Source organism: Aspergillus flavus, chromosome 2, assembly GCF_009017415.1.
Source record: "Aspergillus flavus chromosome 2, complete sequence".
Classification (NCBI taxonomy): Eukaryota; Fungi; Ascomycota; class Eurotiomycetes; order Eurotiales; family Aspergillaceae; genus Aspergillus; species Aspergillus flavus.
In genome coordinates this window covers 1,014,788-1,039,272 of record NC_092409.1, presented here as the reverse complement: position 1 = coordinate 1,039,272, position 24,485 = coordinate 1,014,788, and the positions used below count along the sequence as shown (strand labels likewise).

The 24,485-nt window shown below is 47.4% G+C and overlaps 9 protein-coding genes across 9 annotated transcripts; all 9 read right to left on the bottom strand.

Annotated features, from left to right (window-relative positions):
* Nucleotides 1-25: 25 nt before the first annotated feature.
* On the bottom strand, nucleotides 26-881 carry F9C07_2276956 (uncharacterized protein). Its single transcript, XM_071510215.1, has 2 exons — nucleotides 540-881; nucleotides 26-488 (listed from the first exon to the last, which is right to left on the bottom strand). Exons 1-2 carry the CDS (start codon nucleotides 623-625, stop codon nucleotides 167-169), a joined length of 408 nt encoding a protein of 135 aa, XP_071363574.1. The 5' UTR covers nucleotides 626-881; the 3' UTR covers nucleotides 26-166.
* Nucleotides 866-3,542, bottom strand: F9C07_2126055 (uncharacterized protein). Its single transcript, XM_071509086.1, has 3 exons — nucleotides 2,566-3,542; nucleotides 2,004-2,511; nucleotides 866-1,933 (listed from the first exon to the last, which is right to left on the bottom strand). Exons 1-3 carry the CDS (start codon nucleotides 3,282-3,284, stop codon nucleotides 1,391-1,393), a joined length of 1,770 nt encoding a protein of 589 aa, XP_071363573.1. The 5' UTR covers nucleotides 3,285-3,542; the 3' UTR covers nucleotides 866-1,390.
* Nucleotides 3,543-5,129: 1,587 nt separating this feature from the next.
* On the bottom strand, nucleotides 5,130-5,738 carry F9C07_2225152 (uncharacterized protein; the record flags this gene model as incomplete). Its single annotated transcript, XM_041289264.1, has 2 exons — nucleotides 5,130-5,624; nucleotides 5,688-5,738. 2 exons carry the CDS (start codon nucleotides 5,736-5,738, stop codon nucleotides 5,130-5,132), a joined length of 546 nt encoding a protein of 181 aa, XP_041142196.1.
* A 718-nt stretch (nucleotides 5,739-6,456) lies between these two features.
* On the bottom strand, nucleotides 6,457-9,227 carry F9C07_2276952 (amino acid transporter). The gene is made up of 2 exons (XM_041289263.2): nucleotides 8,348-9,227; nucleotides 6,457-8,209 (listed from the first exon to the last, which is right to left on the bottom strand). Exons 1-2 carry the CDS (start codon nucleotides 8,836-8,838, stop codon nucleotides 7,021-7,023), a joined length of 1,680 nt encoding a protein of 559 aa, XP_041142195.1. The 5' UTR covers nucleotides 8,839-9,227; the 3' UTR covers nucleotides 6,457-7,020.
* A 2,923-nt stretch (nucleotides 9,228-12,150) lies between these two features.
* F9C07_2251889 (zinc-binding oxidoreductase) lies at nucleotides 12,151-14,010 on the bottom strand (the record flags this gene model as incomplete). Its single annotated transcript, XM_071510079.1, has 3 exons — nucleotides 12,151-12,919; nucleotides 12,972-13,454; nucleotides 13,504-14,010. 3 exons carry the CDS (start codon nucleotides 14,008-14,010, stop codon nucleotides 12,848-12,850), a joined length of 1,062 nt encoding a protein of 353 aa, XP_071363572.1. The 3' UTR covers nucleotides 12,151-12,847.
* Nucleotides 14,011-14,639: 629 nt separating this feature from the next.
* On the bottom strand, nucleotides 14,640-15,874 carry F9C07_2217297 (NADPH quinone reductase; the record flags this gene model as incomplete). The annotated part of the gene is made up of 6 exons (XM_071509686.1): nucleotides 15,549-15,874; nucleotides 15,453-15,491; nucleotides 15,288-15,377; nucleotides 15,099-15,260; nucleotides 14,868-15,078; nucleotides 14,640-14,830 (listed from the first exon to the last, which is right to left on the bottom strand). Exons 1-6 carry the CDS (start codon nucleotides 15,684-15,686, stop codon nucleotides 14,640-14,642), a joined length of 831 nt encoding a protein of 276 aa, XP_071363571.1. The 5' UTR covers nucleotides 15,687-15,874.
* A 492-nt stretch (nucleotides 15,875-16,366) lies between these two features.
* On the bottom strand, nucleotides 16,367-16,900 carry F9C07_9752 (uncharacterized protein; the record flags this gene model as incomplete). The annotated part of the gene is made up of 1 exon (XM_071511936.1): nucleotides 16,367-16,900. One exon carries the CDS (start codon nucleotides 16,898-16,900, stop codon nucleotides 16,367-16,369), a length of 534 nt encoding a protein of 177 aa, XP_071363570.1.
* Nucleotides 16,901-17,016: 116 nt separating this feature from the next.
* Nucleotides 17,017-19,320, bottom strand: F9C07_2197788 (kinase-like domain-containing protein; the record flags this gene model as incomplete). Its single annotated transcript, XM_071509419.1, has 4 exons — nucleotides 17,017-17,033; nucleotides 17,374-18,795; nucleotides 18,850-19,037; nucleotides 19,109-19,320. The coding sequence occupies 4 exons, from the start codon at nucleotides 19,318-19,320 to the stop codon at nucleotides 17,017-17,019; spliced, it is 1,839 nt and encodes a 612-aa protein (XP_071363569.1).
* Nucleotides 19,321-21,965: 2,645 nt separating this feature from the next.
* Nucleotides 21,966-22,581, bottom strand: F9C07_2276947 (uncharacterized protein; the record flags this gene model as incomplete). The annotated part of the gene is made up of 3 exons (XM_071510214.1): nucleotides 21,966-22,036; nucleotides 22,089-22,210; nucleotides 22,292-22,581. 3 exons carry the CDS (start codon nucleotides 22,579-22,581, stop codon nucleotides 21,966-21,968), a joined length of 483 nt encoding a protein of 160 aa, XP_071363568.1.
* Nucleotides 22,582-24,485: the final 1,904 nt, after the last annotated feature.

Sequence of the window (24,485 nt, the reverse complement as noted above, 5' to 3'; positions counted from 1 at the left end):
GACAGATTATGCATATCGTCTATTTAGTACGTACAGCTTACCAAGACTAATTAAGTATTTCACATCGAACTCTAGTCGATTGGTGGTCCAAAGAAACACATCAATTACTCCCCAAGAAAGCCCTAACTCCCTAAGATATAAGAAAATCGTCACATCTGATTACAAGTCAATTACTATTCCCCTCCAACCACAACGCTTTAACATCGCGTTTTACACCCTTAGCCAAATCCTTGATTTCCTTCTTAAGCGCCTTCTTCTCCTCCTTAGAATATTGACCATTCTTCTTAGCCGCTTTCACCTCACGGACATAGCCTGTCAAGAGGCCTGAGGCGGTTTCCACCGCACATTTGGTGCACTGACGCTCATCCGCGATATCATTGAGAGCGACGGTGAGTGCTTGCAAGATCTCCTTAGTTTGAGGCTGTTGGAGTTGACGGTCCAGATGAGGCGTCTGAGAGGATCCATGCACGGTGCATGACGCGCTAGAACTTTTGTTAAGGTTCATAGATATGCTTAAACATGTGGAGTCCAGGACTTACCCTTGCTTCTCGGAGTAGATAGACGAGCCCACGGAGACATGGGACTGGGCTTTTGTGTCGCCCTGGAAAATGGTCTTTTGGGTCATTCTGTATGAATTGGATAGGATTGCTTGAAGGGATACAAAATAGATAGTTGAGACTCTCTGAGGATACTCAATATATTCTGATGAACTGTAAGAAGAACGCAGAGTAGGCTGGGTTTATATGTAGCCACAAGCAGGGAGTTAGCATATCCGAAAGGAGCAAATATCCCGACCTCGGATATAAGGGCCGGCCGAGCGATTCGGAGTTTCTTTTTGGTCAGCGGCAGAAACGTCTCTTTAGGCCTACTAAATATCAGAATTACATTGACTGTCAGAGCTGCATACTACTTAGTGGCTGCCTATCCTGACTCATCATAAGCTATGGTGCTCAGTATATGCCATCGGGGATAGCACTCGGGCAATCCCACTTAGATATGTTTAGTAATGCGAAGCCCCTATTGCGTCAAGTGAAGTGAGTACTGGTGACTGACAAAGCTATTGTGGCTAATATGACTTTCATTATCATGTGTTCTAACAGATATTACTGCTAAGAGGTCGCTGGAAAATGCAATTTTGTACAAGATAAATGGGGTTGTCGAGAAAGATTCCAGACACAGAATGGCCCTAGAAGCCTATAGCTCCTGGCACAATCTCCAGATTCCGCTGGAGCTCCAGCTCAAGCATCCTGGCAAGACTATTTATAGGTGCCATATCACTCAAGGTGGCGGAAATAGCCTTGGACTGCGCCGCAAAATTCTGGTTGAACCCGTTGCATGAGCGCGAAAATTCAGCACAAATGAACAGCACGATCGGTGTGAATGGATGAACCTAATTTCTTTTATCAGAAATGCTCGAGTACTCGTGAGAAACCAGGCTTGCCTTGAAGGATCCTACTTGCGACAGCTTTTGTGCCTGGCTGAGGACCCTTTCCGTCGCCATAGAAGCCTTGGTCTCGTAGCTTCCGTACATGTCCTGGTACATTTCTGCGACTTCGGGCACCGAGTCCAAAGCAGTGAAAAGCACTAAGACCGCCGTTTGTGCCAGCATGTTGGTAAAGAGGAATGTGGGGTCGCACGGCTCGAAACCGGCAGCGGCGCTGGACAATGTCGTCTGGATCTCGTGGCTCAATATTGTGTCAAGTGCTCGATGACGTACGATGCATTCCTGGGATGTGGGATCAAGGATACGCTCTACGTTGCACTGGTTTCTGTGAGAGAGGCAACGTGCGAGGATGGTGAGCATGACTATCGACTTCGCGTAGGGTGATAGCTGCTGATCGCCCTTTTTCGTTATAGCCGGGGCTAGATATTCGGTCGTAACAGCCTGTTGATGTCGAAATGCAGTCTCTGGAGCAGGTAGACGGGTGAGGATCTATGTAGGTCAGTAACCTGTGAGATAATTGGTTGCCTTTTTGACAGTACAACTAGAGGCTGTAACTTGCCATTTGATCGTTCATGGCCAACGGCAGGCCGTTTACGAGGTTCGCGTAACGATCGAGCGCATAGGCTGTCCAGAATGTCCTCCGTCTCTCCTCGACCTCAATCCAAGAGAGGTTTGATGTCTGCCAACTGTTGGGGTTGTCAATCTGATCAAGTTTCACGAGATGAACCAGATGAAAGCAGCGACCAGCGCTAATCCAGCCCTTACTGGGGTTACTCTTTAGGATCTCGTAGAGGACAAGGAGCAGTCGCGCCTGGACCACTTCGATGGGAAGAGCCTCGTTCGGCATTTTTTGCTCCCACACGTCCAATAAACAACAGGTATGAGTGTACAAAAGGGGTAGGACACCCTGGAACTGGGTACCCATTGACGCCGCCAGCGTTCGTATGGCATATTGTAAGGATGTTAAGGGCTCTCTTGCGTCTGACTCGTGGGTTGCCCGCGCGTAGTACCGCTGCTGATGAACAATGGGAACGAAGGGGTAGGCGCGGTCGAAGAAAAGGTCGTCCCTGTGACCGCAAGTTAGTTCATCTTTGCGTTTAATCTTTATTTAAAATCCCTACAGATCTGCGCGCTCTAGGGGTGACAGCTGAACTGGAAGGTGAACTGGCAGAAACTGCGGTGTCATCGCCTGGGAGCCCAGTTCCAGTGGCCTTATGCTGGCGTCGATCGGACATGAAGTTGACATCGATGTGGGTATATTGCTTGATGGGGTTAGCGCTGGGGAGACGTATATAGACTCTGGGAAGGGTCCAATATGTTTGCACCATTCGCTATCCAATTCCAATGAAGGGATTACCGATGGCCATTTAGGCAGTCCAATTGACTGCGTGTCCGGAAAGAAATCATCTGGTGAGCCTTGCGAATGTACCATGCTGACCCTTTCAATTTCATTAAGATCGACCTTTACTACTTGGTCTACCTCCAAAGCTTGTCGGGTAGATGTTGAGTTTTCTCGCCTACTCGGCTGGGCCTCGGAATTCTCATATAACTGGCGCTCAAGCGATGCTGTACTTCGCACGATCAGATTAGCGGAAATATCAGGCAACTTTTCACACAAGTACAACCCACCGATTCGCGATCTAAGTACATTGACATGACCCTTCCTCGGGCCTCGTGGCCGCCGCGCCGTATTTGTAATGCATGGTACACCCATGTTGCGACAGGTGCTACATTGCGGCTGGCTCATATCGCACTTGAGTTTACGTGAACGACATTCTTCACAGGCGAGCCCTTTATTTTGCCGTCGGCTTTTTGTAGGTTCTGTTGTGATGTTGCTCATCGGGATCTGTGGTTGGCGTAATGGCGCTTTCCTTAGTGCTGAGTTCGACAGGGGTGTCACGTCAATTTCATTCTAAAGAGACCTGCGTACAGCGTGATCTCTGGGAACAACATAAGCCGTGTTTATTTGCCTTCAAAGCCAATGGTATCTTACCAAAGTAAAGTAAGTAATTCCTAGTCAGATGGTTATAGAATCGCTTTCCCTAGTAGCACCAGTGATTCTAGAAAAGACGTGAGTGACTGGATATCTATGTTGTCTCTAAAGGTGCACTGGAAGTCATTTAATCAATTATCAAGTGTAGACTAGATGTGATATATATTTCTATATATATTCTTCACTACGGCGATAGAGCATATAATCTCACTTCGAGGCTGAAGATAGTGTAAGGGCCTTATTTTCAGGCCCTGGTAGCAAAACAGCCACGTGGGAACAGATTGTACCAGTTTCTCGGAAATCCCGAAATTAACTGAATATACTATGTATAACTTAGTGAGTTGTATATCGATCTTACTTGCGAGTTTGGATGCTTGTCACATTCATGATCTCTATCCACCTTGACCACAGAATCATCGCATCTAGAAAATAAACAAACTGTCCTGAAGACTCCCCAACGCCAAGAACCCAAGAAACTATGTGCGAGGACCCGATTACAATCATATGAGAACTACGTAGCCATCACCAACTGTTGGTAACTGGGTCCACGCCTTAACATTTCTGCCTAGTGCCAACATATGTGTACGAAGTAGCCCCATATCCAGGCGAGGAAGGTGAAGGGCTGAGTGGATCTAAATCTCCGCGTGGCCGGATAAGTAGCTTTTGCCTTAACACCAATCATAGCAATGCCTCTGAACTAACCCTACGAACGACATCAGCACTACACCTTCTTGGTCAAGCGTCTTGGCTAGGTTTATTTCGTTGGCCTCGTTCTGACGAATGGGAGTGGTGATGTTTATTACTTGCATATTGGGATTGCCGTATGCGGTAAGGATTGACGGTGCGTCAGCGCTAATTGACTCGGCATTGGGACGCTCCACTTCTGGGACTTGGGTGATTTTATCCGCTGTCAAGTACGAATCATGACAATTAATTATCTTGAGGTATTCTTGTTCAGGCTCTGCAGAAAGTAATCTGTCGACGCGGTGTCAGGTTAGATTTGAAGTCTTGATTATTATCTACGCGATTAGGGCTATCAAAGTTGATCTGAGAAGTTCATTACTAGTCCTCTTAGCGATAGGATGAATAGCATAAGCGTTCCATCAGGGTGTGAACAGCTCCTTTATATCGCTGGTTGTGCTTCAGCCAGGACTTATGCCTGTGCTTGTTCGATCAAGTCGTAGTTGGGGTGTCTTGGTCTAAATCGCCGTACCACATATGCAACGTTTATCCATTCTCACTGTACAGTAGGTGCTAGCCCTATGCAGGATACACCATGGAAGCCATACCCATCGACAACTTGTAGAACGTAAAACGCCTGAATGTATCTCGCTCATAGCCATAGTGTTGACTATTCCGTTCAGCTGCTAGTCAAAGAACGTAGAGCCGTCTGCACAACCTCAGAGAAATCGCTATATTCCCTAAATTTAGTAAAGCTCGGTGCTAAGCTGATATCTCATCGGTCCATTCTGCCATGATAGACGAGATTCCTAGAAAAGAATCATAAAGTCGTGGTCAAGCCTGTGTATACCCTATCGAGGAAACACCTGTTAGCTGTCATACTTTAATCAAACATACCGAACGCATCCTCCACATAGCTATGGAGAACTCAACCGGTTTCCAGATTGCCTAAGCCTCACACAATCAAGAGCAACCTCTTCCAAGATCCTCAATTTCTTACGATAAAAGCTTCTACAACTGTTTCCTCGGCGCCTTCCCTCCCTTTCTCGGCAACAGATTCCCACCTCTACCACTTCCACCTCTAAACACGCCATCCTCATCAATCAAGCTCCGCAACTCCTGCACATCAGTCGTAGCAACAGCCACAGCCACCGCTTGAGTATTGACAAACTCGGCAGCAACCCTTACAAACTCCACCGACTCCCCATCCCTAAGACTCTGCACTAATAAAAGCGATTCATCCTCCGCGGTTCTCTGATCCGCAATAAGGAACACAGACTCATCCACAACAGTTCCCGTCGTATACTCACGCAGAAACCGAACTACCTCATTCAATTCCCACCCAAGGAAAGGTGATTTGAATGAAGGATCAACGGGAGGGTACGTCACATCGTCATGTGTGTATCTGCGCAGCGCGTTTCCGGTATTTTCTAACAGGAGAAGCGTTGGGGGTGATTGTATTTCTATGGCGTGTGCGTAGGCTTTTGTGAGGATTGAGGTGAGGATCTGGGTTATTTAGTTGGCGTTACTGTGTGTGTTTCACAGAGGTATGGTGGGTTTTGTATGTACTTGGAGTGGGATGTCGTGGAGACAGAATATTGGGATGAGGGATTCGCTCATTTTGGTTTATGGCTGTGTTCTGATTCGTGTAGAAGATATCAGGTGTTATTTTTCGAATCCTAGACTAGGTTCAGTGGTACAATCCTAATCAGTGGCACTGAATCAGTCGTTAGAGAACGTTAGGAAATATGGAGAGAAAAGACAAGTCAAGTGGGGAGTAAAGTTAAGCCAAGGCAGGTTTAACTCGAAGCCACATGGGGGCAAACCTTCAAGAATCGGGTAATAAATCAAGTTTCAGGCCAGGGAAAATTACATACGCCAGGATGACAGTTAGTGTATACGGACGAAACGGGACTACTTCCATGTGTCTTGGTTTCCTTTGTGAGTCGTGACACGAGCTGAATAGCAGCTTTCTTTTTAGGTAATATTGCCACTCAAACTCTAGGCAAACCTCCGATGTCAAAGAGACAAGGATGGTGTGTGAAACATTGGCGAGTCGAGCCAATCGAGCCGTTTTGACGCGTTTGGGGTGGGAGAACTTAGGGCAACGCCAGCTGACACGGGACACGGAACAAAGATATTCCTTCGGGTTGGCGCGCTTGACCCGTGTCACGAGACGGCTAGACTGATATTGGACTAGCCGGTGACGGTGTGGCTGTGTTAGGTAGGTTGTAGATTGTGCATGTTTTGTGTATCTCAATTTCGGCGCTCTTGGACCTCCTTGGCCATTCCTTTTTTTTTTTTTTTTTTTTTTTTTTTTTTTTTTTTTTTTTTTTTTTTTTTTTTTTTTTCTTGTCGTAAACCGGTGGATTTCTTTGTCGCAATGGGCTGAGAGTAAAAGGTTTTTCGGTAAAAGTTGCCCAAGGCAGAAATGTTTAATACACACATGCGTGAATTTTTCTATATCTAGGTACTTCTGTAGATAGGGCTTTCCTTCGTATACGGGGCACCTTGTCGCTTGGTCGCATTTCGCACGGGTGCAGGGCATCTGTACGGGCATGTGGGCGATATCATGGGCGATGGCATGGGCGATGGCATGGGCGATGGCATGGGCGATGGCATGGGCGATGGCATACTGGCAGGTTGATCGAGAGACCGGCTTACTGAATCCATGGGGCTTGTCGTACATCTAATTGGCATCGTATTCCTGGTCGCAAGGGAAGGAAACCGAATCGCGGGGACTGATACTGCATTCAGGGCAAAGTGTACTGTTTCTGTTCCGGGGGTTCGATATAGTTCGTAGAGGGTATCTTTTCGTTAGCAATAGGGCGCAAGGGTCGCAATGGTCGCAATCGAAAGGATTAGGTAGGGCCAGTGAAGGGTGGATAAGACACGCATCACTTTAATTGTCGCGCTCGGGGTCTTGGCTGTTCTTTTTCCGTCCGATACCGACTAAGCCGATCATCTCGGTCCAGAAACCCACTGGGGGGGTAGTTATGCTATTCTCATAGGCGTCAATGCCAGGTCGCTCCCAGACGAGGTCTACCTCGTGGGGTCGGACGTAGCGAGTCCTCTTGACCACCTTCCAGAAGATAAACAGGCAGGGCGCTACCAACTGCATGGTGTAGTTGGAGAAGAAGTTGGACACGCTCCAGGGGGTGAAGGAGCTATATCCGTAGAAAATGATCACCAGGGTGTGAACGGTTACGGCGAGGTAGGCGCCATACGGCTGGAACCAGCCATAGTATGGCATCTTCTTGCGGTCAACGCCTTGGGCCTTGCAGGCCCAATAGTAGTTGATGAAGGTGACGGACATAATGAAGTAATTGATCAAGCCACCGCCGGTGACAAGGTTGACGAACCAGGTAATGGCCTGCGCGGAACCACTGCCGACCTGGAGGAAGGAGAGGAAGGGGAAGAGCATCACGACACAGAAGCAATAAACCGGCACACCAGATTTGTTGCAGTAGCGTAGGATACGAGGGGCGCGGCCCTCCACAGCCAAACTGTAGAGGGATCGCGTTGCGCAATAGGTGTATGTATTGCCGGCGGAAAAGATAGAGGTGAAGATCAAGGCGTTAACAATATGCGGAAGCACACTGACGCCGAGGTTTTCCATGGCAATCACGTACGGCGAAGCTGCTGCGGTGCTGCTGTCCCCGTCGCCAAAGTAGATATTGACGAGGGCCGGGTCGTTGTAGGCGACCACAATCCCGACAGCGAGAGAACCGACAACAAAGAAGATACAGAATCGATAATAAACCGTCTTAAAGGCCGACTTGATGTAAATGCTCGGGCGCTGAGCCTCGGCGGACACCATAGAGATGTACTCAGGACCCACGACACAAAAGCTGGCGCTCCAGAGAGCGGCAAGAAACCCTTCAAAACGACCCAGGTCGCCCGTGGTATGAAACTCAGCGAATGGACCAGGGTGATTCCAGTAGCGAAAGCCATAGGCGTCGTGCTGGGGGTTACCGCCGACCATTGTCACAAAGGTAAAGGCGAAGAGGATAAAAATCAGAATGAGCTTGCCTCCGGATAGCCAGAATTCCGCCTCTCCGTAGAATTTGACCGCGAGGATGTTGAGTGTCCTATATCAATCCGTCTGTCAGTATACAATTCTAATAAATCTCCCACTCGTCGTGGTGTGGCAGTCAGGGATCTATAGGCAGAGCATAATGACGGGATGCCGTCAAAAGGCTAGATCAGATCGACAAAGTGGTCCTTACGCATAGCAAACAATAACCGCGGCACAGATGCCTGCCGTAGGGCCAGGCTCCGTGACGGTTTCATTCCAGAAGGACATTACCATACTGAGTGCCGTGATCTCAAATGGAATCAGGAAAGCTTCATAGAAGAAGAAATTCCAACCGGCGAGGAATCCAAGAGCGTCGTCCACCCAGTAGCCAGCAAGACGGATAAAGCCTCCTGACACCGGCATATACGTATTCATTTCAGCGATCGAGTTATTAACCAGTCCGAGAATGCAGGAATAAAGCGTGTAGGCAATGAACAGGCTGCCAGGGCCACCCTTAGCGAGACCACCGCCAATGCTAATGAACAGGGCCGTGCCGATCGAGCCACCAGCGGCGATGAGCTGGATTTGACGGTTACCAAGCCGGCGATGCAGGGTCCCCATGCTCTCCCCGACATGAATACTACCGCCCTCACCCGAGGTGGAAGGTTCAAGCTTTGTGGTTTTCTCCTCGTTCAGCCCCATCTTGGCGATTGCGATGCCAACCGAGCACGGAAGATGTGAGGTTTAAAGTATTCGGAGCGCAACCCGACAGCTTAGCTCAAAAGATAAGAAAAAAGAGATAAGATAGGAGCAGAAAAGAGAATTGGCATAAGGTAGTGGATTGCGATAAGACAAGAGGAGGAAATGAGGGGGAATTGCAGAGCATAATAAATGCTGTATGAAGAGCAACAAAGAAAGGGAAGTTGACTTGACTCTCTCTCTCAGCGTGCCCTATTCAACTCGTGTTGTACAGAAGGAGAATTCTTGTCCACAGTCGACGAGGGTGGGCGATGCTACGATATTTAATATTAACACGACGCTAGGCAGTCCTCGTTTTTATTTTATTATTTTTTCCGGGTCCTGCAGCTAAGCAATGACGCTGCGTATGCAGTTTACCGGTCGTATCTAAGGAAGGTTATCCTGGCCATTGACTGATCTTTCAAGCCAAGCCCTAAGGCCGACCATCCCCAACCGCTCCACGACCATGCATGTTACATTTCAATCTCGGTGTACTCCTATTGTTCACAAGTCTAGTAACTGGTCACACCCCTACCACGATCCAGGGATCTGTGAGCGCCCAGCATGCGCGATAATATACGGCAACCGTTGGCTGGCCAGTCAACGCCATTGATTGCCCCGTGGCCAAGCCGCTTATCGTGTCTGAGAGCCGAGCGATCCAAAGTTCGAATGCTCGCGTAGAACAAAAGAATTACTGCTGATTATCTTAAACCGCCAAAGGGTCCCAGCCAATGGCAATTTTATGATACAACATTTCTATCCTATCTCAACAGGCCAAATAGCCTCAGATAGGTAGTACTGGTATGTATTTATCCCTACACACACGACGGAGTACTGAGAGAGGCAAGTCGTTTTCGTTTTATAAGTTCGGTAAAAGACAGATTTCCGGGTAATATAATTAACCCCAGAAAGGTAACCCGTGCCAGGGGCCGGTAAACTGGATACAGACACTTGGTGGACACCAAGAAAGCAACGTAATTTGGGGGGAGTGGAACTATGGACCCATATTATCGTATCCAATAGCATTGTTTTTGATTGAAGGATAATGCACTAGCAATACGAGGGTGTGGGGAAAAAGAAAGGAAAGTTAAGAAAAACAAAAAAACATACAACAGAAGGGATTCGCTGGTGGTCACCCACCCAACTACTAACCTTCCGGCGTGTGGCTTAAGTACGGCTGAGCGGACGGGAAGCCCTGTTCTCCACACCCTATGGTCGTATGTACCAGTTCTTTAGTTCTAGGGGATTATATAGAGCTCATAGGAAAGAAAGGTCGATGTCGTGCCTTGCAGAGTGGTTTCTTTTACACTATTATCTAGAATTTCACATGGCCTATTAAGTAACAGATGTACTAATACAGCTTCTTGATTCGTTTTACCAAGAGGCTGTTATAGTTTCTATAATGAACTTTAAAGTAAACAGATATTGAAAGCCATGCCCTTGGATATATATTTCGGAGATAAGAGATAACCTAAATGCTATATATCAGTCTGAATGTTCTAACAAAGCACCTACACGCTCAGTGACATCCCAAATTAGGATATAAAAACCCATCCGAGCTAGTAAAGTTACCCATAACTCTCAATTCGCGATAGCCACCTATTCCACTGGCCGAATTACCCGTCGAGGGTCTACTTTCCTTTCTCTAATCAGGTACGATAACCCATTACCTGATTGGGATAAATGATCCTTGCCAGAAGATAGCGGATGCTGCCAGGATCTGGAGCTTAAGCTTATTATAGTCATTTCATACGTCATCTTGGATACGGAGTAGGTTAAAATCATGTATGACAGTCCTTAAAGTGATCTTGTAGCGTCGTCCTGTTAATTTCATACTGTCAATCCCTCATAATTTTCGCACATTTTAAACTCTGCCAATGTCATCCTGTGATAAGTGTCCTGTGTCCTGCTGAAACAAATCTGGGGTTCCGCCCTTATTCACTTAAGGACTTTTTCACCGAAACAAGGGTCATACGCGTGGCGAGAAATGGCTTTTCGGGAGCATATCCTGCCCTAACTTTAAAGAGCAGCTGTGAAAGGTTAGCTAGGCATCCTGTACCGGTCCGTGCGCTTATTAAAGATTAATGACAATAACAAGAGAAGCTAGATTAAAACCTAGTCAACAGTTGTATAAATCTCTATACTATCGAAGCAAGCTCTTGTAATACGCCTGGCATCAGTCATAGAATTATTATAGAAGCTGTAACTTTAATACCAAAGGATTATGTATCGATGGCAGATATAACAGGAGTATCAGATAGGTCGATACGGTTCTTGCTGCTTAAAGAGTACCTCGATCGATCTCGGCATATTATGTCAGTATTTGAACTTCTAAGACAGCTGCCAACAGCATGAAACCTTAATGGCTACGTAGATGGCTTTGGCAACTATCACCCTTCCGTTCATACCTCAACTTTGATTATTCTCTCGTATCTCCCCTCCACGGAATTAAACTGGCTCTTCTGGCTATCACTTGGTAATAGCGCGTGAAACCAAAGCCTCGGACGTTATATACCAGACCAGCCTAGCTATAATCCGAGGACCAAACCATAAGGAGGATCTTTTCCCCACCCTACTGATGTACTTGGCTCGGCCCAAGATAGCTCTCACATTGGGACACTCGGACCGTGTCCGGGTATTGCTGTTACTACAACGTACTACGCCTAGCAGAGTAACATGGGCTCAACGCTAGAGAAATTTGTATTCTAGGACCTTATTGCGCAATCTCTTCGGCAAATTGGACGGTTAGAGGTGGAAGCATATGTAGAAAGGGACCGACAGGCCAAAATTGTCACATATATCGTTTTTTTTCCAACGAATTCTCCAGTTTACCTGTATGATTAAGTTACAAGCTGTCTACCAAAACTGTCTCAATATCAAGCCTTTTGCAGCGACCCTCTCGTGACCCCATTGAAACATGGCTCAAGTTACCCCGCGGGTCTTCTTCATCTGCCAAGTGAGTTATTATGGATCATCATGAAATGATTCCCAGACTTCTCTACCCCACACTTGATGCCTCCGCACGAATGTCATTATTATTCAATCGCCAGACATTAGAGATAACCGAGGCTATTGGTCACTCAACTATCGCCTTCCAGACTCACATCCTAATTTGAATGATGATATCGTTTCACATCGGTATTTTAAAGCTTCACAAGTACTTGGATGCCATGCGCTTTTCTGCGGAGAAGACTACATCCTGGTCACTAGTGCTTACCCACAAGCTATACTAGGAAGATCTGTCCAGCTCACATACAAAAGTTCGCGTTCACGTCATGTGTGCATCAAACCTTACCCCCATAGATGCCTCCCCACCCGTCTCGACTGACGCAGGTTTCTCTGGGATATCCAAACTCCTACCTGGAAAGGGGAGCAACGGACCATCCTCCCCTTTTGAAGAGTGCGTTGGCCCTGTCAATACGTAATGTCTGCATGTGCTCTGTATCAAACCGAGCCTGTCGCAGCGTTAATTGAAGAGCTTAGAATACTAAGTCATCTCGAATACTTGCGCAGCACACGGTTGTCCATTTAATTCGAGGTAACCAGTTCACCGGTAAGAGAAAGTAATGGGATTGGAGATGCCAATGCGCTCGTTGCCACCGGGCTCTGGTAAGAACTAACCCTGAAGTTGATACCATTTACCCATTGAGCGATGACTCGGGTGAGCCCGCGCTGATCACGAGATTAGGACTTATTATACCTTTAGAAGATGTTGCAAGGGGGCTGTTGGTTTAAGCACCCGAGGATCAAAAGCTTTGGAAATCGTCCAGCAAGAGAGTGGAGCGACCTCAAAAGAGCCCTCGTCGTTTATCAGTTTTGGCGCAGCATAATGTTCAACCATGTGATTGATTGTGAGAAAAATGACTGGTTTAGTGCGTAAGCGAACTACAGTCTAGGGTTTTAAGAGGGAAAGAAAAAGTTTGATAATGGAAAACTTGAGCCATCTGTAAGTGAATAAAACTCCCTGGACCGGCTAAGCAGACGGCTCCGCAACACATATCACCAGTTTTCCCCTTGCATGCCGGCTGGCCATAACGCGGAATGCCTGTTTTCTTCATCTTAGCCCGTCAATCCGTCTAATAAAGGTCATGACCTACCTGAACAGCATCCTCGAACGACCATGTATCTCCGATCAAGACACCCAATTGACCCGCCTCACATAGCTTTCTCAGTCTCTCAAGCTTGTCCGGATTAACCATAGCTGTAACCTGTCGGTACTTTCGATCTACTCCACCCGCCCAGACAGGCAAGAATCTATTGAATCCCATTTTTAGGAGACATGCAAACATGCTCAAGTAAGTATAAGATTCGAGCACCGGTCCAACCGATGTATACGAGTTATCCGCGCCAGACTTCAGAATTGCAGGTGAAGAATACCACAGAGCCTGAGATCCACGGGCATCGATGATCTTATCGAATGGTTGTTCTCCATATACCTCCATGTCCGTAGCGGTAGACGACTCACCGGAATTATTGTATGACACAACATCATGGCAACCGAGCGTTTTCGCCACATCAAAAGAAGCAGCAGAGCACCTACCTACAATATGCCCCTCCTCAGCCACGATATGAGAAACAAGCTGCGTGACAAGGTGTCCGATCCCCCCCACATGGAGCATTAATGAGCACCCGATCAGCGGGACGGATATCCGCCGCATCCATGAGTGTTAGGGCAGTTGTGCCCGAAACGGGTAAACCCGCAGCCTGCGCGAATGAGACATTGGCTGGTTTGCGGGCTATGCAATTCATGTCCACAACCAGATATTCTGCCAAGGCTCCGGCACCTTTTAGATGTTGCCCGACCGGAATGGATCCGAATACGGGCGTTCCGGGCGGGAAGCACCGGTGCTCATTGTCTGGGCTGGGGGTCACTGGGACTCCTTTGCCGGCTGAGATGATCAGTCCCGAGAAGTCTGTTTCTGCAATGCAAGGTGTGTTTCGAAAGATGGATGGAGCGAGATTCATCATTATGGTTGTGCCGGGGTGTAGGGACACGTGGGTTATGCGGATGAGGACATCGGTGTTGGTCCTTAAGGTGGGAATGGGATGCTGCTGAGATAGTTGGAGGACTTGTTCAGCGGAACCTGCTCGAGTGAACGTCCATGCTTTCATTGACCTGGGCAGTGGATGAGCCATTGGGTGTATTGTAGCAATAGTCTTTCTGAAATGCACTTACAGGGTACAAACTGAGGTTTGGCAAGGGATGGCAGAGAAAGATATACCTTTCTCACCTCGTATTTTAAACTTTGTGGCTCCTTGTCTGCCACCACCTGGTTGATTGATTCTTGGTGTCCATCACGACGACCTTATAGACAAAAGCAAAAATAATAGAGCCCAAAAACATACAACAGGAGGGATTCGCTGGTGGTCACCCACCCAACTACTAACCTCCCGGCGTGTGGCTTAAGTACGGCTGAGCGGACGGGAAGCCCTGTTTTCCACACCCTATGGTCGTATGTACTAGATGTTCTAAGGTACTGAAGCTATATAGTATAATGTGAACATCTGTTTTGTAGATACTGAGGGAGCTTCATGTTTGCATACCTATTACCTCTCGTGGCGTGAGGTTAGTGTCAAATTGATGAGCTGAGCTATCACCTTTGGCCGCGCCAGCTCACCCACCTAAATCTGCCCAGGCCCGTTGATCCTGTATCTCAGGTGAATGATCGCTAAGGTTGAACACACCTCAAACCTCAATCGAGATCCACCACCCACTTTTCCTAAATTATCACGCTTGACAAAATCCTGGGGAGACCAGAGAATGTTCAGACTCTTGATTCAATGACCGGATGCAGGTTGTTAATTTTGATAGCTGTGTTTATCGCGTCATTCAGCTGCCTACTGCCCACCAAAACCCCGCGAATGATCATGGTTGACGTGGTATGAAGGCCGGCATATGGACTCTCCTGGACATCCGCTCGACTGCCAATGACGGCAATCTGCCCATCAATAGTCACTGGTGGCATAAACCGCGTCATAGTGCTAGCGCCCACCAATCTCAGTGACGAAGTCTGCCCACGGACCCCGGTCCGAGACTTCCTTCGCCGTTCCTCCGTATCGTGGGTCCTCTTTGTAGGTGATGACATGATCAGCCCCTTCAGCCTTGAGTTTAGCTGCCTTTTCAGCATTGCCAGTCGTTGCGATGACTTGGGTGCCCCCCATATTGGCGAATTGCAGCGCAAAAATGTTGATGCCCCCAGTGCTCTGAATTGGAACGGTATCACCCGGCAGCATTTTATGGGGCCTTTGTAGAGTGCATTCCATGCTGTGACTACCGCACATGGGAGCGCTGCAGCCTCACGGTAACTCAGATTGGAGGGAATTTCCACACAAGCTTGTTCGTTAAACGCATATTGCCGGACGACGCCGTCGTAGGTAGAGCCTAGCTAGAAGGAGAGGTCTCCTGGCTGCACGGATCCGGCATGGTGAATGAGATGGAAGATAGGAGAGACAAGGTGACCGATGACAGAACGTGTCACCTTGGGTTTTGATTTCACTACTTCCTCCCCATCCCGGGAGATTAGCATGTCTCCAAAAGAGAATCACAACAGACGGAGAACTGGACGAGTAACTCATACATCAACGATTCCATGCTTGGTATCCCAAAAGTACGTGCCCTATTCCCCGCTTTGTGAGTTCGCTGCTTACCCCGTCAGAGAGCTCGTCATGCTTACAATCATAATGTCGCGGCAGTTCAGGGATGCCGCGTGGAATCTCGATGGGCCTCTGTATTCCCCCAATTGTGCGGTAGTGATGTTTGTGGGTTGTAGAAAATCGGCTCCCCGTGCGAGTTTGACCTGCCACTGTTTCATCGTGAACTGGTCTGTTTGCTGTAAGATGGTTGTATGGGTTGATGGCGAGGGTTAAGATGAGAGTTGAGCATAGCAGTCTCTAGATTCGACATTGCAGGCTCTCTGACCTTCTTAATTAGGCCTCTCCAGGAAGAAAATGGGACAAATTTGTCATAACGAATCATTACAAATGTACATGTATATTGCCGACGGTAGGAAGGGGGCTCTATCATAGATTCAGGTTCAATGAATTGATGACTATCCTCGCGGCCGGAAGAACCCTCATTCCGGACCAGTCGTTCCTCTGCAGTGACATGAAGGGATTGCCGAAATAGATACTGGGACGAGCAGAGTGTAGCAGATCATATTAACGACCAGATAAACTCTGCGCATCGCATTGGCCTATACACCACCTAGCAGCTTTCGCAGACCCAAACATTGAGACAGTATTGAGAAGAACTAATGATTTCTTCGGGCCGAAGAAACATACACCGTTTCGCTCTCATCTTGAGCCTTAGGGCATTCTCGCAAACGGCCTTGTTGCTGTTTTTCCTGGCTCCTGAACCACTGCCGGAGATCATGAGATAAATTATCCAAAGGCATCATCTCAACGAGACTTGCTGGCCCATCTTTGTGTTCTCTTTGTACCTTGACCCAAAATGAACTGTCCAACTTGGCAAAGAAGTATACTTCTTCGTGTTTCAATGACCAGGGATCTGGCCTGTCACGTACTGCTCTAGTAACAGTTGTTTCGAGCAAGCATATGTCTTCATGGCGGGCTTCTCGAGCCGCCTTGCATTGGACATGCTTTGCCTCGAGACATTCCATAGTGATATATGCAAAAGTGGCAGTATCATGTGAATCCTCAAGGATTTTAACCCAGGAGTTCCGACCCCAAGAGGCACCTTCAAACAACGTGTGGTATCTCCGTCGAAGGGCCAAGCAACACAGAGATATTTTCCTGTTGGATCCAGCCCCGTGGGCTTGAGAGTATTGAGAATAGTACGGATAATGCCCAAGATCTGCTGGCCGGACTTTTGTGGAAGGCCTTTGATCCAGCTGTGAATGGCTTGCACGCTGCGCGAGCTCTCCCGCAGTTGTCTTTCAAACTCGTCAATATGTTCATCAGGACTGTTGAAAAATGTACGCAACAGATGAGCCACAGTTGTTCGCAGGAGCACCCTTCTAGCTACTCCAGTACAGTAGCTCACCTGGACTTCCCAAGGCTCGGTCATGTATTGGAGAAGCTCCTCGTTAGTCCTTGTGAGCGCTGCCTCTTTGATCGAGATGCCTCTTTGTTTATTCCACACCTCAGAGTACTGACACATGCCATGCTGACCTGCCTGGACCCCTATTTGTCGCTGTGATCTAACCCATGAAGTAGTACTTGTTCCGAGATATTCAAGCACGTTGACCGACTCATTTCGACAGGCTTTCTCGTCAAGCCTACAACTGTCATTTTCCGACACCAACGCGCCAATGCGAAGCAGCCCTCTGGGGTCAAGATCCCGCAATATAGTGGATTCATTGATTTCCCGGGCCCAATGTCACTTTAAATCGTCATCTGAAAAGATGAAACCGCCACCGATTTGCACCGCAATGGGACAGCTCATTTCGTCCCCTCGATATACTACATTACCCGGCCCCCAGGTATCCAATATGTCACACATCTGGCCCATGATATCGCATCTTTCGCTCGGTGGCTCACAGGGCCTCTTGAAGGCCTGATTTCCCTCCGAATTTCGGTGTCTAAAGAACATCCAAACAGGCCCGCGAGTCATATCACCCAAGCAAGTGATGTCGACAAGTTTTGCTACCAGCTTGGGGTATTTATTGTCTTCATCAAGCCCCAATAACACCACCCGACTTATAGGCGTATCCAAGAAAAATGGTTCAAGAGGACCAATATGTGCTTGTACATAGGACATGAATCCCAGACAGAGAAATTGAACTGCTAACGCACCCAGGTGGAGAGAGGCTCCCATGTCGCTTCTGCCATGAGCCACCTCAAACTCAGGAGAAATCAGTCTTAGAATTGCACTAGATGCCGAGAGAATTTGACGCGGGGAGGGTGTATTTTTCCCCATTGACTGTTCCAATGCCTGAGCAAGATTAGCTACTAGATGGAAGCCCAGTGAAACGACCTCCCCAGCGGCTACCCCATCCACTTCGCTACGCCATCCTCCGTGTCGAATAACTGTAAACGAGTCACAGCAAAGGCATTTCAATTGTAAGAGACTGGCGGCATCCTGAAAGCCCTTAAGAGCTCCAGATATTCGACCGATAATAGTGCTGGCTCTGGTTTCGTGGCATTTGTCAGTCGGCAGCGAATATGTCACTGCCATAGCAGTGTTGCCTTCAGTAAACGATGCCGAGCCCAACCAATCGGTTGTTATTCGAGTTTTTGGACTTATGCCACATATACCGCAGAGCTCCTCGACCGCCTTCACAGTTTCATACCTATCGACCGCTAGGTCAATGCCCGTTTGCAAAGTATCCATTGAGTCGGATGTCGATCCTTGTTGACGGCGTTCTCCTAGAAAGTGACAGCACCTACGAATATGATGAGTAGTGCTCATAAGGGGGATATAAAATTTTTCAGGCTCAATATATATCCACGGCGCATCGCGAGCCCTCTCTAGAAGAATCTCGTTTATTTCCTGGGCATTGTATCCAAAGGTTTGGAGTTTCTCCACCCAATCCCATCTATCTGCAGGCTGAGCCACATGGGCTTTGTGTTTTGGGTTGTGTGGACAGCATTCAGATGCTGATTTCGATCCCGTCACTGGTTGAGGGCCTGGAGTGTATCCACAGAAAGTAGGGTCTTCCGTAACGACCTGGCCTGAGATTCCAGAAGTGTGAAGGAGATGTCTCGATGACTCATCGTACACCGAGTCATTTGGATATACTTCTGGGTCGAATAAAGGACCAGGCTGTGGCATAAGAAGTTTGGTCAATTGCTGCAGTTGCCTTGCGACTGACTCTGCAGATGATCGTTCGTACTTGTCGACCTTAAGTGTCGACAGAAGAAAGTCCCTGCAGCAACTCAGAAATTCCTCGTTATATCCGTCAGTTCGGCGAGGTAGGTCGTTGATCCATTCTTTGATATGCGGGTTGAGATTAGGAGGATCTCATCTGTAGAAGTAATCATGCTCGTAGGCCGAGACCTTGTCGACATCTTTACACCGGAGCTCATCTAACCACATAAGCCCCCGGGCCCCGTCTAGCTTGGAAGACAGCAAACGGACTAGGATGCAACCGAAGGACCAGATATTACTTCGAAAGTCTGCTCCATCGTTGACACAAACCTCAGGTGCCTGGTAAGGCCCTGGTATCCACGATTGCTGATCGGTCGTACGAGTCACGAATCCCCTGACAGCTAGATGGCCTTCTGGTTTCTTGACAACAGAAAGATCGAAATCCGTGATTTTCCATCTCCCCACCCGATGATATTCCGAGGAAGGGGTGTAGAATATATTAAGATTTTGGAGGGCTTGAGGTCCCTATGATAGAAATATACTTGATCCCCAGCCTGAAGTCGGTTATGCAGGTAGTCTAGAGCATTAGCAAGATTAGCAGCTTCCTGGAGTAATTCTGTTATCCCATATTGATGCAGCTGAAAAAGAAGAAATTTCTCGAGGTTCATATCCGCCATTGGTGTGAGTATGTGAACATCGTCCCCAATAGTGATAATAGCGAGGTGAAGAGCGACACGGTCATGCCGAGAGAGAATATCCCGAATCATATTAAGACTCCGAGTCTCCCGTCGGGTGGCTCTCTTAGATGCAAATACCTTTTGAGCGACGACCACCGCAGTCTATAACACCATTCTTGTCAGCGATACTATCTCCCAGATTTCCAAGTAGGGAGGAATCATCGGAATTTGGCGCTCATACCGGGGAGCAAACACCCTTTGATACGAACAAGTGACTCCCTGGGATCATCTCTCGCGTAGTATGCCCATATTCCCTACGGCCCAGCCGTGCTGATTTGTCTCGTAGAAAGGGGAGCTTCCATTCTTCAGAACGGACGATGCTGGTTCCGACCACAATATCAATCGGACAGAATATGTATCGGTCGTAGAAAAACTTTATCCCAGCCGCTGGACCTAAGAAAGTGCTGCTCTTCAGGGTCTCCAAGGTGTATTCTGGTATATTACCATCCGTGCGGTCCTGCCTTCCACAGCCGTCGGTATGAGAGAGAAATATCTCATTAAACCGAGACCAATTGTCCCACTGCATATACACAAGTATCGAAATAGTTTGTAGGAACTTGCACCGAATAAGTGGAACGTGTGATGAATGAACGGTAGGATCGAGGGGCCGTATAAATTCATCGACCCGCTCTTGGGACCAAATCTGCTCAAGGCTTTCGCGGGACACAAACGTGCCCGGGGGAATAGAACAGTCCCCAATTGCCTGCTGTAGATCACAGCGAATGGCACTCTGAGACGCTGCACGCTCGGCACGTTTGCCATGATCATGGGGGAACGACATCTTTCCGTGGGGTCTTTGCGAAGCAGTAACTGATCGATGAATCAATAAAGTTGGAGCCAGTTATCAGAAGCAGCAACGTGGGTGGAAATGGGAAGGAAAGAGGTGATGGCCTTGGAAAGGGGGGGGCTCTGAGGTGCGAGAATTCTGGCATTGTAACATTTGGAGTGGAGGCGTGACGAGACTGGCTATGTTTTGGAAGTCAGGCTGAGCTGGCATTAGGTATGCACTCGTGACTCCTCTACCATTCTTTCTTTTTTGTTAGGAAGTTCTGGTCCGGATAAGGTGTTACCTTTCGTAAATATCGATTAGTATCTACAGTAAACAGACGAGACTGTCAAACATCCATATTTACCATTTACTGTAGCAGATATTGCCTAGGGTCTAATATAGAGGAGATGTGAGTTCCGGAAACAGTTCTCCGCTGCTCTTGGAGAAGGATTAGGGTAAGCTGAGTAACTGTGCATAGGTATATGATTTGACCTCCTGTACTCACTTGCCACCAGATGGTGTAAAACCCGGCCAGTTGCAACCCCGGAAGGTGAACCACCTCGCGTATTATAACCTAACCCGGAGGCCAATTTGGATGCCCATACGAATGTTCACTTAACCCCGAATATATGAGGGTTTGACATATGACCTGGATGGCCTATACAAATTTCCATGCCATGGGTTACCGAATATCTTAATTGAATATCGATCCTGACTATTTAAGCCAAGTCACGCGAATAATAGGGATACATACTTCAAAGCTCTATATTGCCTAAAATGGTAATCTCTCTTGACTAAGCAAGGACGGTGAGGGCTTAACCAATCAGAGACATATTACGCTATATGGGAAACCCCGTTGAACAGATTGCCTTGGCTCATTCAGTTGCAAGTTTGCAACTCGCGGGGTTTTTCAGTAGAGATGCATCTATCAGCCTTTGAGATCTAGACTAAGCTAGTAGAGGATATCAGTGTGATAAAAAACGTATAAGTTATAACAAGAGGGAGTCGCTGGTGGTCACCCGCCCAACTAAACCTCCCGGCGTGTGGCTCAAGTGCGGTTGAGCGGACAGGAAGCCCTGTTCTCTAACCCCATGGTCGTGTGTTCTGGTCGTGCCAAAATATGTTCATGTTCAAAGGTTCCAATGAAATAAAGAGGACTTTTGTAAATGGTTGTTGTTGGGTCCCGTGACTGAGCTGGCTCGATGCCTGGCAGCCCGAGGCAGAAGTCCTGATATAGGCGCTCCGCAGGAGGTCCCCTCAGGTATACTCCGTTACTCCGTATGAATATTATTCCATTAATATCTGGTAGAAGTAGAAGTTGGTTGAACTTCTTGATTAGATTGATTATGTTGCCTATGTTGCTTGATTCTACCTCCGACCGGTCCCGCATCCTTCTACTCTCCTCCGTTGTGTAATTCTTGACCTCCCATAACATGCACAGCACTCTGTATATCTACTACGGCAGACTAAATCTAGCTTAAGGTCAACCGATGATTTTAACCAACTTTACCAACAGCAACGCACTATCATCTAGCCAATTAGATCTGTTTTTGGGGTCCCACTATATTGTCTACCAATCACTAATTAAAATCACCGGATTACTTAGACTGCTCAGATTGCTTGGACTCCCTATTAGGTTCCAACCTCCCACACCAGGTCCCAAGCCAGGCTTTGATCCCTAAGCCTAACCCCTTCTTCCCCCTAGTCCAGCGCAGGCTTCATAGGTCCCTGTACCACCTAAACTACCGCTACCTGCCTAAATAGCCTAAAGAGCTTGACCGAGTGGTCTATTTAGACTATCGTTAAGGCCATTGCCTCAGTATCCCTTACGCCAGACCCCCAAACAACCTAGGTGGCCGCCCTCCAGGTCAACCTCTAGCAGACCAGCTAAAAGGACTATCAGCTATCAAACTGCCCAGCTTTTATAGGGGATACTTACGCTGATAAAAGGATACCTGTCGTGGAAAGGCATGCGCACAATTCGCCCGGATACGGAATTGAAAGTCGCCTATCTGTTCATATACCCAATCACGACATCCACCTCTTTGGCCCCCCCTCCCACTGGGTCGATTAGTTATCATATATAGTAAGCCAGAAAGAAAGAATAACACCTGGAGATAATATAATGAGGACTGCACTTACTATGGCTCAGCTGTAAAGCCTTCCGGTCGTGTATAATTCCAACCAAGACAATCGTCCGCCCACAGTCTTGTATCGCGTTTCTCCCATCGGCCGCCCGGTAACCTCTTGTCGCAGTCGGCCGCAATAATGCCTGTCATGCCAATAACGTCGCCGATGTGAATGCTTTCGATCCTCAGGTTTTGACAATGTCTATGGACGAGTTGGGTTGCCAGTTCCTCGGGGGTACGTGTTGTTTGGAATCCTGCGGCCAAGGCCACCAGGTATAGGGCAATAATTGAAATGCGATCCATCTGTGCCGAGAAAAGTATAAGATGTCAATAATGTTGACTCTTGAGGACAGTAGAATGGAAAGAAATATAACATTCTTTCCAGTGCAAGGGCCTCCGTTTATAATATCCCGCCTAGACAAGCTTTCTGGTGAGAAATATCATAATATTTTCTTTCTTTGTCTCTTTCTTTTTGTTGCTTACGGGCGCACCGGGGCGCCGGGGCACTGGGTCAAACCCTAAAATCTTGAGCTTTTAAGGAACTGGGCCGCCTCGAGCTGCCCGACTATAAAAGTAGACCAAGTAAACGAAGTAGACCAATAAACTTAAACAGACTATAGACTCTAGAGTAAGTAATTAAAACAGCTTAAGCCGTTCAAACAGGTGTATTCTGCATATCCTAGAATGATTTAAAGTCTAAACCGTTGGTAGACAACATGGTCGACTCAAAGTTGGGTGTTTAATTTTGTGGAAGAAGATATCGCCATCAGCTCTGAAAAGCAACTCCACGTTATCTGTACCTGCATAGATATATCCTCCTCATGAGTCGGGCATATAATGGCATACGATGAACAAGATTTGGTCAGTCATAACAATCTTAAATTGGAGCAGCTGTCAGGTGAAATTGTCCAATTGGCGTTCGGTGGTGCAGGGCCGCGGTCATTGTCCGTCTAGAAACCTGGATCATCTACTGACCGTTGGGTGTAGTTCCTTGCTGCATATTTCAAGCTGAATGATCAATACAATCAGTACCATACGCGGAGTAAAACAATGCCATTCCTTTACTAGCATTGTGTTAGATACACACATTTAACTGATTCATTCCAAGCCGAGTACCACAAGCCAAAAACCACAATGAACTAGGCCTGTATAACCTAGCCCAGATAGACCACTGAGCACGAGGAACCAACCTTGAACATAGAGATACAATAGCCAAGTACTACACCGCATTAAACCCATTGGTCAAAACAACCTATGCGGCCAGTGTCTCGATCGTGTTTTATCAGACCAGCTACAAGACCTATCAGTTGTGAAGCTGTCTAGCCTTTGTGGGGATAATTTACCATAGTAAAATGATACCTGATTTGGAACACCATTTTGACAGTCAGCCCGGATTCGGAATTGATAGTCATCTCCAGGAATCCGATCATAACGCCAGCTATGACACAGACCCCGTAATGAGGCCATTCCCCTGGGACTATTAGTTAACGCATCTAGCAAACCAGAAAGGAAGAAGACCGCTTAGAGATAATAATAAATAACGCGGACTTTACATACATCTTTTGAGGCTTAAGGCTTGTCGTATTCCAACCTAGACACCAGTCCAAAGGTAACCTTGCGACGTTTGTCAGGGCTTTGGTGCCGTCCGAAAAAGGACAGTGGACCTCCAACACGGGCTTCGTGACCCCTTGTCTATTGGAGGGCCTGTTTTCCATAGTGAATTTTGAACAATATCTATGCAGATTAAAAGTATCATATTCATCCTGAGTAAGTTCTTCTCGGGCTCCTGCAACCAAGGCCACTAGGTACAGGGCAATGATAATTGAAAGGTGATACATGTGTGCTGAAGAGAGCGTAAATATGACTGATACTAATAAAATAGTAGAATAGGATGGGATAGAAAGAGTAACACAACCTTCCTTCTAAGGCCTCCATTTATAACTTCCAGCCTGGACGATCTCTCTAGTAAGGTATGATTTAACGTTTTCTTCATCTCTCCCACTTTGCCTTCTCTCTCTCTTTTCTTTTGTTCACTCTGTCTTTTGTTGTTCGCGGGCGCGTCGGGGCACTGGGCAAACGCAGAACAGCACTCCGTAAACACTAAAGAGCAATTTCTCCAAAAGGAGCTCCACACTGGTGCGAAAGTACACAATAAAGTAATGAGAATAGAAACAAAAGGAGTGGGTCCACATATCTTCCTGCGAATT